Source organism: Thermobia domestica, chromosome 1 (assembly GCF_964235325.1).
Source record: "Thermobia domestica chromosome 1, izTheDome1.hap1.1, whole genome shotgun sequence".
Lineage (NCBI taxonomy): Eukaryota > Metazoa > Arthropoda > Insecta > Zygentoma > Lepismatidae > Thermobia > Thermobia domestica.
Window position 1 is genome coordinate 242,529,161 of NC_137454.1, and position 12,986 is coordinate 242,542,146.

At 34.6% G+C, this 12,986-nt stretch overlaps 1 protein-coding gene across 1 annotated transcript in view; it reads left to right on the plus strand.

The window, feature by feature from the left end:
* LOC145667305 (phospholipase B1, membrane-associated-like) overlaps positions 1-12,986 on the plus strand; it is a 123,587-nt gene that overhangs the window by 58,254 nt on the left and 52,347 nt on the right. The window contains exon 2 of the mRNA XM_081734906.1: positions 11,557-11,633. Coding sequence (XP_081591032.1) covers positions 11,613-11,633 — 21 coding nt within the window. The 5' untranslated portion in view covers positions 11,557-11,612. The remainder of the gene's footprint in view (positions 1-11,556; positions 11,634-12,986) is intronic.

Below are 12,986 nucleotides of genomic sequence, written 5' to 3' on the forward strand. Positions count from 1 at the left end.
ATATTGTAAAGTGAATGAAGTATCTTATAGAATGTTCACATTTCCAAGAATAAAGTTAGCAAAGCCCCCCGAAATATATATATGAATAATTTTCATTTTGGACGTGTGGTATTAGGTATTCAACTGTGTTCATATTCTCACTTTTAGCGTTTTCGTATATTAATTATGGACATGGCGGGCTAGTAAATGGGACAGGGATTTACAAAGTGACAGTTTGTCGGATAATGTGTTTCCAATCACTTCACAGTAGAAATTTATATTTATAAAAAAGTTCTCATATATTTAAAAAATAGGAAGAGAAACTTTAACTTTCCTCACGGAAGCTCGAACCGTCGCCCTTCGTTTCAGAAATGTTAGTAGCAGTACCAGTGGCGTATTTACGATTTTGTTTCGGGAGGGGCTTTCCTAACTTTCGGGGGGGGGGCTTTGCCTGGAAATGTGAAAATTCTGCAAGATATTTCATTTATTTTACTGTACTAAGTAAGATTTCGGGGGGCTTAAGCCCGGAAGCCACCCCCTAAATACGCCACTGAGCAGTACTAAACCCGCTTGACCATAGACACAACTTACAAGAGATTGTGTTATAATATTGATAATAGAATCACCACGTTAAATTTAAGTTACAAATATGCATAATTGCAATTATTATGAATATTTATTCAAAGTAGTTTACCTAAAGCATAGAAGAGACTTCCTAAAGAAATAGGTACAAAGTTGAATAACACAAATAAGATATTAGTAACATACATTTTCCATAACTCGTAATTTTCCACCTTAAAACAAACCTGAAATCGGGTTTATTTCCTGTTGGTAACTTTTTCGTGGTAAATCATCCGCAGCGGAATGATGTCCATCCTTCAGCCAACAAATAACTAACTCGTGTACTCTGAGCTTGTCTAGCGGTGGGCCATTAACATTGATGAACAACAAGTTAGACAACGTTTGAGCACCTAATCTATTTCTAATATCAGTCATCTGTAAATTCATAATAGGAAATCCCCGTTCGCACTCTGTCGTGGAAATTGATAATACTTCTACCCGATTTCTGCAACTCCTCATCGACAATCTGCTTCTTAGACTTAAGTATGATAACGATTTTTCTTGGTCAGTTTTTAAATATTCAGCAAGAAGTATAATTTCTCTATCACCATACAACATATTTTCCATATCGACCATGTCAGTTGGCTATGTTGACTCATGGAGAACAGAAACTTCATCTACCACGCCTTCGATAGGGAATCTTGTGAATAAATTATCAATTAAAGCCTGATAAATTGATGATTTCTTACTTGTTTATAAATTTAATTTTTGCAATTACACATGAAGGTTTGATGCCATTACCAAGTTCCCTCCCCCGTCTAGAAAGCGAAAGGGAACCGAGGTTCCTGGAGTGTTCAGAGGTGAATGGGAATTTCCTTCCTTCTTCCCCTTCAATTACTACACTGTTGTTTGCCATGTGCCAAATTACGATGAATTTAAATTAAATTATCATAGTATAATTATTTCCTTGTTGAATTATCAATACTTTTCAGTGGAAAAAGGATGAAATTTGAAAGTTCGAAATCAAGGTAAGTAGACCAACGTAAAGGGAAAAAAGTGTAAAATTTTCCATATAATTATGCGTACAATCCAAACTTAAAATTTTCGTGTAATTAAGCTTACAGTACAAATTTTATGCCTATTTTAGTCACAAGTTTTGGGTTGATTGCCCTGTGCTGTAAGCGCTCCATATAATAAACATAAACTTCAGCAATTATTATAGTAGAAAGCAATGTATATATGCAGCCAAGCACTGTATTTTTTGTTTCTGTTTTTTTTTTTTTACCTAAATAACCGATCGTTTTCGATCATTTTTACAAACCAACTCACTAACAATTTTCCATATATAGAAAGTGCCCCCCCCCCTCACATAAAGGAGAATTTTAAAAAATTCTATTACACATTCTGTTTATTTTCAGTAAACAATTAATACACTGAATCTCAGCTCCGTAACTTAACGGCGTGCGAGATACTCATTTTTTTTTCGCAAAAATTCGAATCCTCACTACCTCCTTAGGATATCATGCATTATAATGAAAGCAATATAACATCCCAGTTTGGATTAAGGCCTAACTATATACCAAAAGTCATTTCATTTGACTTTGCAATTTGACCGTGATGATCAGGCAACATAGTTACATTCAATTTTTTTATATAATAATTTATATATTACAGTGATTCAAAAAATATTTTTTCCAGTAGTTAGCTCCTCTAAAAACTCAGAGATCTCGAAAGCCAAGTAGTAGTATAAGTCCTATTGCTATTATTACAATTAAAAATAACAATATCCAAAAGTGTCTGAAGTTCTTTTTTCACTTAGATATACTCACCTCAGGTAAGTAGACGGAAACAAGTGGAAAAGGATGGGAAATGAAGGTCTTGAAAGTAAAACGAAGGCAAATTTACCAGTCTTCAGAAGATACTGTCTACAATGCAGTGAGCAGAGAGGGTAGGTAGATCATACTGAGTCGGTGGGTCGCAGTGGGTCATGGTGGGTGGTGGGTCGCAGTGGGTCACGGTGGGTGGTGGGTCACACGACCCACTGACCCACTCAGAAAATTTGACCCACTTGACCCACTGACCCACTCCATCTCTGGCAAATAGTAATCGACAAATGCAATATATTGTGGTAATTAATGTATTGTTAAGACATAGTAAGAACATTTAGGATCCGACTCAAAGTATGTATCTATATGGGATCGAAATCTATATGGGATCGAATTATTTTGTTAAACATAAACAAGGCAAACCCGTAAGTGCAGAAGAAAAGCAAATAGTTTATCAAACGATATCAACGTTGTTCAATTCACTTGAAGAAAATTAAGACTTTAAGTAGCTAATTTTCATGTTCTCATAAAATAGTATATATACATTATTTATTTACTTTGTAGTACTGAAGTTACTATTTGTATGTTCGCATGCTATATAATGTAAGAAAGCGCATCATGAAGTTGAACTTAAGTAGGAAAAGTACCATCTGTTTTCATGGATATGCGGCGTAATGATTTAGGTAATAGATGAAAAAGAAATAATCTCCCATGATGATAAATATGCTTGCTGTTACATACCAGAGCCATCTCTTTATCGTTGATAATTTGACACAATTTATTGTAGTTTTATCTGTAATCACAATTTGGACAAAAATAACAATGTTCAGTTGTTCTTAAAGGAGGGAGGATTATATAGTATTGGGTATTTTGCCCCATATCGCTGCAATTGTGTGAGAGTGAGACGAGTAATGCACATCCCAGTGGCAGAAATATATGCATGCACGTGCTGCAGCAGAAATATTGCGGGAAACAGAGTAAACAATTTCCTCTTCACGAATCAGCAGTCTTGCCCGCAGTGATACAACGTCAAGTTACGCGGTTTGTTTTTAAAGGGTGCAAAGGACTGTGAAAAACGCTTTAGACACGGGGAATTTGCTTAGCTTTCCCCCTTAGAAATAAACGTTTCGTAAGTAACAAACGTTCTACGTCTGACTTATGACTGCCTACATTTCTGTGTGGCTCTGTGGATGAGTGAGTAGAGTCTTTGCCTCGTAATGATGAGTTTGGTGGTTCAAATCCTCCCCAGGCCAGTCCATTTTTTTCATAGTTTGTTTCCCATATCTGATGATGTTTCTCCCCCTCTGTAATCATCTGATACTCTCAACTGAGTTCTCCACTTGAATTCAACAATTGGTAGTGGGATGCTCTCAGGTTCGGGTGAGCTTTTACATGTCTACTTACAAAATCAAAATTTTCGGCAAAATATGGATGCTATCCGATCATTTTGTCTCAAATTCTAAATTTGCGCATGTGACTGTATCTCTCTTTCATCATATTTGCATCTCTCGTTTTCCAAGGTCATCAGCTATGCCATAAGATTGCTTGGGAGCAAAGATTGAAAAGTGCTATACCATAAAAGTGCTATACCAATGGGCTCACTCTCACTAAGCATTTGATTAAATGTATGTGTTTTCACACTGATGGAGGGGGGGGGTATCCGCTCTTCCTACCCTCCTAAAGTGACAGGATATTTATTCACACTCTGCAAAGTTATTTCAGATCAAACGACAGAAAGAGTGTTCATTCCAACAGCAACAGGATTGGACTTCAATTTTTTGTTTCAACTTATCTCCACAAATAGAACAAATATCAAGTAATATGTTTGCCATAAGAAGTAGATTCATTTCATTTGGAGAAATGATGCTGTAGACGATAGTGGGAATTTCGCCCAAGTGTACGGGAATTTTCAGTGCCTGGCGTTTATGCCACCCGCCTTCCTTTACAGCTAATTTGGTTGCCTACTCCCCGGCAAATGCTTCGGACTCAACTGGTGGAGCACTTTAGCCGTAAACCTCCATATGGCTGTACCATTTAGAAGTGTCTTTCGCTGTACAATACTGATAGTTGGTAGATAAGACAACTTTTTTTTTTTTTTGATATAATTGTAGGCAGGGGCGCCCAAAGAAATCTTTTTAGAGGGGACAACTCCATTGTTGCTATATTAGTCTGGTATTTAATATATGTTGTTTGCTATATTACATATACATTTTTATGAGCCAGGGGAGCCTGCCTCTCTTCGGGTGCCCACGATTGTAGGCTACTGTATGGAATAGTTCAAATAAAAGTTGTACAGTATGAAATAGGCTATATCATTATTTCAGAAGCTTGTTAAGAGACAAAAGTCACATTCAGATTTTTGGGGGGTCTTAGGTTCAAATACCCAAAACCAAATTTGGTTCACACAAAATATAGGCATTTCTTAACATTGCCCTAAAATTTCACACATGTACAACTTTCACCACATGCTCATTCCGGGGCCTGAACTTTGGACCATAAATGCTGCTATATCTCTACACCTATATAATACTCATTAGTTTTGAGTGCAGATTTAAAATCTACAAGTAAAATTATATATGGATGCAAGCTTCATAGGTCTTATGGTTATTGAAATAAACAATAAAATGCAAAATCAGGCGTTTTTGAGTCGTGACCTTGAAGCTGATTGCGTAATTAATTACTAATTAACCATGAGGGCTGGAAAAGTTTAATTTTGGGAAATAACTATTCTCAAACATGTTCTTCAATGTACAAAAAATTATCAAAATCTAAGACCATGAATTTTTAAATTGCTTTTACTTTGGTTGATTTGAGATAGAATGGTCCATTTCCAGTGCAACTATCTCTTCTTTATCTTTATTTCTTGATCTTCCTTTTTCCACTTTAATGATATAAAGACTTCAGTAATAAGGAACTTGTTTGTGACAAAGACAAGACTAGTTTTCAGATCAAAACTGTCTTAACTAACTAAATGGAACAGGTGTTCGCTACTGTTCGAAAATTGAGTTCTTGTATTAGCAATAATGAAGCAATCATGCTGGGATTTGTTTGACCATTTGCTTAAACATTGTCCATGTGACCTTAAACAAATGCGACCAAAACATGATTTATGAATGCAGTATTCAAACTGAAGGATAGCTTAGTAAGTTTAAATAATATCATCATGAACTATGTTTCCAACAAGAAATGTTTATTTTAAATAATATAGTAATAACAGATTTTGCTGCCTCGTGCAAATGCATTTGTTGCTCATATGGTAGAGCCAGCCTTGTGCACCTGCTTCCTTTACGCATGTTATATAAACTATTTCGTTAACTTTTTATTTTTTGTCAAGTTATGCAATAAACAACACACTTTCCAACGTAGTCTCAATATTCAAATGTAAAATATAGTATGTCAAAACAAAGAGAAAGCTTCAGATGTTCCAATGGTGTATAATACATAATTTTTACACTTCTTGATTTAAGAATTGTCTTTTTTAAATATAGCAAAAAAAACTAATTTTTCCGAAGACATATGCCTCAGAGACTGGCACTCAAAGTTTTAATAATCGATATTCCAAGAGGTTTTAATAAGTTTCCAGTGGCTGGTAAAACTAACTGCTAGCTATACAGATAGCCATTATAGGTTACTGTATGCAAGAAGTAGCTGTTAACGAAAACTAAATGGTGGTTTGTTTCAAAGATTTTCACATCAGCCACTTACTTCTGTGAAATATAATTTATAAGGAAAACGTTCGTTGGGGCACCACCAAATGGGCACACAATTTAAAAGTTACTATGATTTTCAGAAAAGAATTTGCACCTATAAGCAAAAGTCATCCCTTGGTCCACCAATAAACATTGAAATACAGGAACTTGTCGTTCAACTTTTACATGAAGTTCTATATATCAAAGAAACTATTGTTTTCGTCGATCGTGATATATTTTAAGGAATTTAACTATGGCCACGAGACTCGTTAAGTAAGAAATAGGTTTCACATTAAACACCATTGTTGTGGAAAATAAATTTTTTTTCGTTCATATCAGTTTTATATATCAAATGGTCATGAAACAGGATTCATGAATGCTTTTAATCGAGAATTCTTTTTAAATAATATATACAGGTATGTGTTAGATACATTATTTGCTGCTCACTAAACTCAAATCAAACAAAAATTACTTATTGCATACCATCTAGGACGAACATAGTCATCATAATTACGTACTATTAATACTGTAGTACATTGCACTTACTTCTTACTTAGAAAAGTTGTTTCAACTGTAAAAAAAAAAAAAAATGGGTATTTTGATTATGTTTGCCCATCATGACCAGGAACATGGAAACACTGAAATGCAGAAATATGGAATCATTTTTCTTTGGGCTGAACGCAGCATACAGCATAAATAGAAAAAAATATCCAACATACAATCAGCAATTAATAATTAATTGTAAGATCAAACTGATAATAATATAATGTTGATTTATTAATCAACACAACAGGTCTTGCCCAATAACAGTAGTGAAATATTACAATACATTTTTACAAGTTTTTAGTGCTGTATACGACCTTTTATATATATATATATATATATATATATATATATATATATATATATATATATATATATATATATATATATATATATATATATATATCAATTTTATCTACTTTCTTGAAGCATTACACCTTTGTTGAATGAGTAAATATTAAAATTGTCTACTAATGTGCTATAGTTTCCAAGTGACGAGTAAATTTCAGCTACTTTGTATACCAAATACCTAAGAAATTTTGATTTAACTTTTTTCAATTTGTTGGTGATACTCTTGTTACGAGGGGTTCCAAATAACAATAGCATATTCCAACCTCGAATGTGTATACATATTAGTAATACACTTTCAATATTGCTGAAGTCCTTTCCACTTCTAATTACGAATCATGATAGTTTAAAAGTATCATGAGTTACATTTTCGATGTGATTATTGAAAGTAACTTCGGACCAAGTGTAACACTTAGATCTTTAATGTATTAGATCTATTTATAGAAGTACTCCTAAACTTATAATCATATTTAAGGATATTTTTTGTTCCTGCTGAACGATATTACATTTTTTGTTTACTCCAAGTTTATTGACTGAAGATCAGTTAGCAATGCTTTCCAAGTCATGTAAATCAAGACAATCATGCATGGTTTTTAACTTTGTGTATATTTTGAGATAATCAGCAAACAATATTTTTTTACTATTGGGTGTATGACTCTGAAGATCGTTGATAAATAATAGACATAGTAAAGGGTCTTGGTTGGAGCCATGCGAAACTCCTGATAGTGCAAAATACTAATCTAATTTGATTTTTTCTCATTCTGTATGCTGACGTTCACTTAGATATTATGAAAGAAATTTGGCGAGAAATAGAAGAAAGGTGAAGAAAAAATTATAATGATTTACTTTGTTTAACAGTATTTTATGAGTTTGCTCTGATAAAGACCTTCCCAAAGTTAATATACACCTTGTCCATAAGAATACTATTACACTTTAAAGTGGTATTTCGTCGCCTTGGATAATTGTATTTAAATGAAATTAGCCACATTGAAAGAAAAACTCACATATTTGTACTATACCTCATAAACATTGAATATGGGCCCCACGAGTAGCGGTGCAGACAAGACGATATTCCTATTCACGCCACAGATGCTCCAACATATCTGATGAAATGGATTGAATGGCAGCAGTGATACAAACTTGCACTTCTTGCAGGTTTTGAAGTAATGGGGGGTATATAGAAACAATCCTTTACGTAACCCCTAATAGCACGCTGAACCTACACCAGACTGCGTCCTGTGATATCCCAAAACACACCAACTTCGTTCTTTTGGGTTCGTCATGCTTCCTTAAAACTTATTCTTTAATAACAACACAACAGAACACAACAAAAGAAAAAGAATTTATTTTCTTTCAAATGTGATCAATTTAATTTAAATACGAATATCCAAAGCGACATAGTACCGTCTTAAAGTATGATACTATTTTATGGACACACTATATATTATGTCAACTTGCCATCCTTGATCTAAAATTAGCTATAAAATCGGTGCTATTGCAAGACTAATGGTTATTAATTTACGACTAAGGAATCAATGTTGGAAGGTTGAATTACTGGATTAATATGACCAATAATCCGTTTATACAAGATCTGTCCAAATACTTTCGCAAAATGGCATAAAATTGTTATAGGTCTAAAATTATTCATTTCATATTTATGATTAGATTTAGTTATTGTGTAGACTAACAAGGATTTCTATTTATCAAAGACGGTGTATGTTTTAATGGAGGGATTGAAAGCAATCCATAGGGAATATTTAAATATCCCAATATAGCATTTGATTACAAGGCCATTTCATCAGGTCATGCTGCTGTTCTGGAATATACGTTTTTAATAGCCATTTCAATTTCGTGTAAATGAATTTCTTAAACACATAGCGTCCCTAAGATTTAATTCGTTTCCTTTAAAATGTGTTTGCCATAATTTCACTCTAATCTGATGTAGGAAACACAAATACAGAGGCAAAATATTAAGCAAACATATTAGTTATTTCGTGATTACGATGGAGATCTCGTCCTTTAAACTTGAATGTGCTCTCATGGAGATGTTTAGTAGTATTTTTAAGTAGTTCGAAATTTCTTTGGGGTTATTGTTAACATTTTCTTTCGAATTTTAGATAAATGAATTATATTTTATAAGCTACTTTAATGTTTTCTTAATTTACTTACGCAATTCGTCACTCATGTTTATTTACGTATACGTCATATATATACTCTTCAACCGCTGATTTCTTGTTGGTGAGGTGTACCTACGTACACTGATAGAACATTTCTTATATTAACTGTGCTCTACTCTCTTCAGTTAGTATAAACACAAAGAGGCATCTTCCATTAAACTATCAGTTTAAATCAATCATTATTCATATTCTTCTCCTTTTACCATTTGGAAAGCCTTGGCTATTAACAGAATATTAAATCATTCATAACCAAATTTATAAAATAATTAACCTTAAATAACCTAACACAGAAGCTAATTCATCAAAGAATTGGATATTATCGAAATTAATTCGCTCAAGTTATTATATTTATGTTCATTCAATTACAAAATTCTGCATATGCTAAAAGAACTAGTATGGTCAAAAGACATTCACTAGCACTTCTTGTTTTCAGTTGTCGTTTACCTACACAGTTGATTAATATTTTTTCAAATGGTTACAAAAAAATATAGTCATTCGAGGACCATGCCTTAGCCAAATCAAATTATTTTTCCTTACTTCTCTAATAGATTACCAGTTTTGGCTAAATGTACCTGTCACTGAAACTACTTGATAAATGCTGAAACACTGTGTTCTCTACAGAAACATTTCTTTCTTTACACTGACAAACACAATATTACCAGCTTTTTCTATATGAAACATGAGAGCAAAGTTTGAAATTGAAGCATAATTCTAAGAGTAAGAGTATTTGAAACTTCTAGAGCAAAAACCCTCATTATGGAAGACAATAACGAGTATCAGCTATATACGAAGAGTCAAAAGTCAGGTGATAGTCCTGACATTAGAAAGGCTGTTGGGTTAAATGTTATATTACCAATAGATCATCTTTGTGGGGTAACCTCGAAAACACAAGTGACCATTGTGTACCGTATTGGAGTCTACCATCTTCGATGTCACTTTAATTGTTTAAACTTTAATTCATCATGTGACACATCTTTTATATACATTTTTTCTCATTAGTGCCTTGTCGCTATCTGTTCACCAATTATAGCTTATTTTATCTTCACCGGTGTTGTTGACTAAACATTGTCCCTGTTACATCCTGTTTTATTTTTGGAAGTATCACTGACTGAACATCCTTCAGCAATAACCCAAAACGTAACATACGGTGTTTGTCTCGGGAATGCAAAGTGAATAGAACGTCCGTACGGAGAATATTTTCTGTTAACAAGTGGCACCCACACAAAACGTATATACACTAGCATCTAACAAGTGACGATCCAACTGCTGGATCTTGTTTAGCTAATGGGCGATGGAGGAACTGAAATCAACCCTGATCGCCCCTTGAACGTGATATTCTCAAATAAGGCGTAGTTTTACGTGAACGGACAAGTACACAAAAATGAATAGCAACACTACTGGAGTAACAGCTACCCACATCGCATTGATACATCAGGAATGGTTGGTGTTGAATAGACTATGGACTTATGTGGTATTTTTCTTATGAATATCATTCTCCTATTCTTTGTCTACTGCACCACTGCCTGTGGCTGCAGCATGAGAAAATCCTGCCATCAGTTTTGCCGGGGAACAGCTCATAACCAACGTTCTTCTAGTTAGTTGGGGTCTTCCAGTCCAGTTAGCTCTCTCCTCGTTACGGGTGTTGTGTGTGAAAGTACATCGATTAGCAGTCTGTTGAGAGGCGTATCGGGCATCGGAAACCGGTAGATTTGCTACCATGCTCCTCGGATCTCACGTTTCTGGATTGTTATCTTTGAGGCCACGGTGTACTCCTTCAAAATACGGAATTTTCTGCATTTGGAGCAGCAAATTGAAGATGCTTATGATGTTGTAGGTCCAGAGCGAGAAGATGACTGTGAATGAGAAGTAGAAGAGGCGTGTACCACACATTTTTTACATGGGGTGGTAAGTTGTAACATGAGGTTGTTGTGATCAGATCAACAGCCGAAAAACAAGCTACAATTAGTGAACGATTAGTGATGGGACAAAACACTTCTGTGAAAAATCTGAATTTAAAAAAAAATGTGTCTCGTACCTACTTTCCTATTTTTTAAAAAATGAAGTGTTTTTCAAGATAGCGGATTTCAACACGGTGGTTGTGGTGGTCACTTGGTTTCGAGGTTTCCTTAATCCCAAACAATCTATGGTCATTGTAGACACTTAACCCAACAGCTTTTCCTGTGTCAGAATTTTTACAAAAAATTTTTGACCCGCCCTGTATAATAATTTTATGGTCATTCTATATCCACCATATTTTATTTTCTAAACCCCAAGTTACATCTAGAATTTACTACAGATAACAAGTGTAAACTTTATTAAAACTCTTCAAATTGATTACTTACTTTTCAGAGGTTAAGATTCCTTTTGAATATGCGCCTGAACCATATTTCATATGTTTAGAGAAATGTTAACGTAGTATTTCCTTCTTTGCAGACCATTCAGTCAAGAGATGGAAATTATCTATATCTCTTCTATTAATAACTCTAGTGATGTTACTGAAGCCACAGCAGGTGAGGTAACTGTTAAGTTATGTTTGCAAAATTTCCTTCAGATTTCTATGCTTCGGTAGTGATGTGACTTCGCTAGTGAAATTTTAAAACGTAGATTTAGTTATTTAGTTGCTCTAAGACAGTTACAGGTCGTGCGGGAATTCACATCAGTAGAAAATTAAACACTTACTGCTTTAAATTAAGGGGAGAAAACTTAATGTTCTATTTTTACATGTAAAAGTTAGTACATTAATCGTTTCCTTTCCTGGGGACCGCGATGGCTCAATGGCAGAGCGTTCACCTTTGGTGCTTGGGGTCCCGGGTTCGATCCCAGCCCCCTCCAAGTGAACTTTGTGGTGGACAAGCACCGTGTGCATGGGTTTTCTTGGGGTTCTCCCGTTTCCTCTCAGTTTCTTCATTCCACCATTTTATTCATTACTTATCACCGTCTCCTTTAGCCTAACCGGCATAAACGTGGGACGTAAAACTCAAAGATTTCATTTCATTTCATTTCGTTTTCTTTCCTTAACTGATGTGACTTCCATCAAGAGCTTCCACTGGTCTAGGAAATTTTATAACCTCGTCACCAAAACAGAGTGCATTAATTAGGGAACACATATAGTTAATAAGTACTTAGAGGCAGCTGAAGATTGAGCACATTAGTGTGAGGGCTATTAACAGTAAAGAAAATAAGTCATCTTCTGTGTCTTCTCTCACTATCTTCTCCTTTCTTCCCTCTTCTTTATGCCTATCCTTCTTCAATCTATGTTCACTATCCATTCTGTACTAATAAACTATGGAATTGCTCTATTTCTTCCTTCCCTTCTCGTCGTCAGTGTCTAATATTTTTATTCTTGTCTCCATATTTCCAATTAAATCTCTTTGTTCCTCCATCTACATAACTCTTTCTGTGATAAATACCTACTGAATATTCTTTTCTAAGCCACGTTGTTTCGAATCTCCCTTCTACTTTTCTTATTGTCATATGTAAAACAATATTTTCTCCTCTTCTAGTTCCACTTCGAGGCTTATTGCTTTTTTAATCTTCTATTCTTCTCATAAACTACTCGAACTGCCTCTTCGTTACTTTCCAAATACCTAAGCAATCATCCACATATATACCAAACATAACACATCTTTCACCCCCTTTCCCTTTCACTCTGTTCCCATTTATTCATTCCCCGCCAAGTGAACTTTGTGGTGGACAAACACCGTGTGCGTGGGTTTTCTCGGGGTTCTCCCGTTTCCTCCCACTTTCTTCATTCCACCATTTCATTCATCATTCATCGTCACCGTCTCCTTTAGCCTAACCGGCATAACCGTGGGACGTAAAACTCAGAGATTTCATTTCATTTCATTTCCATTTATTCATTA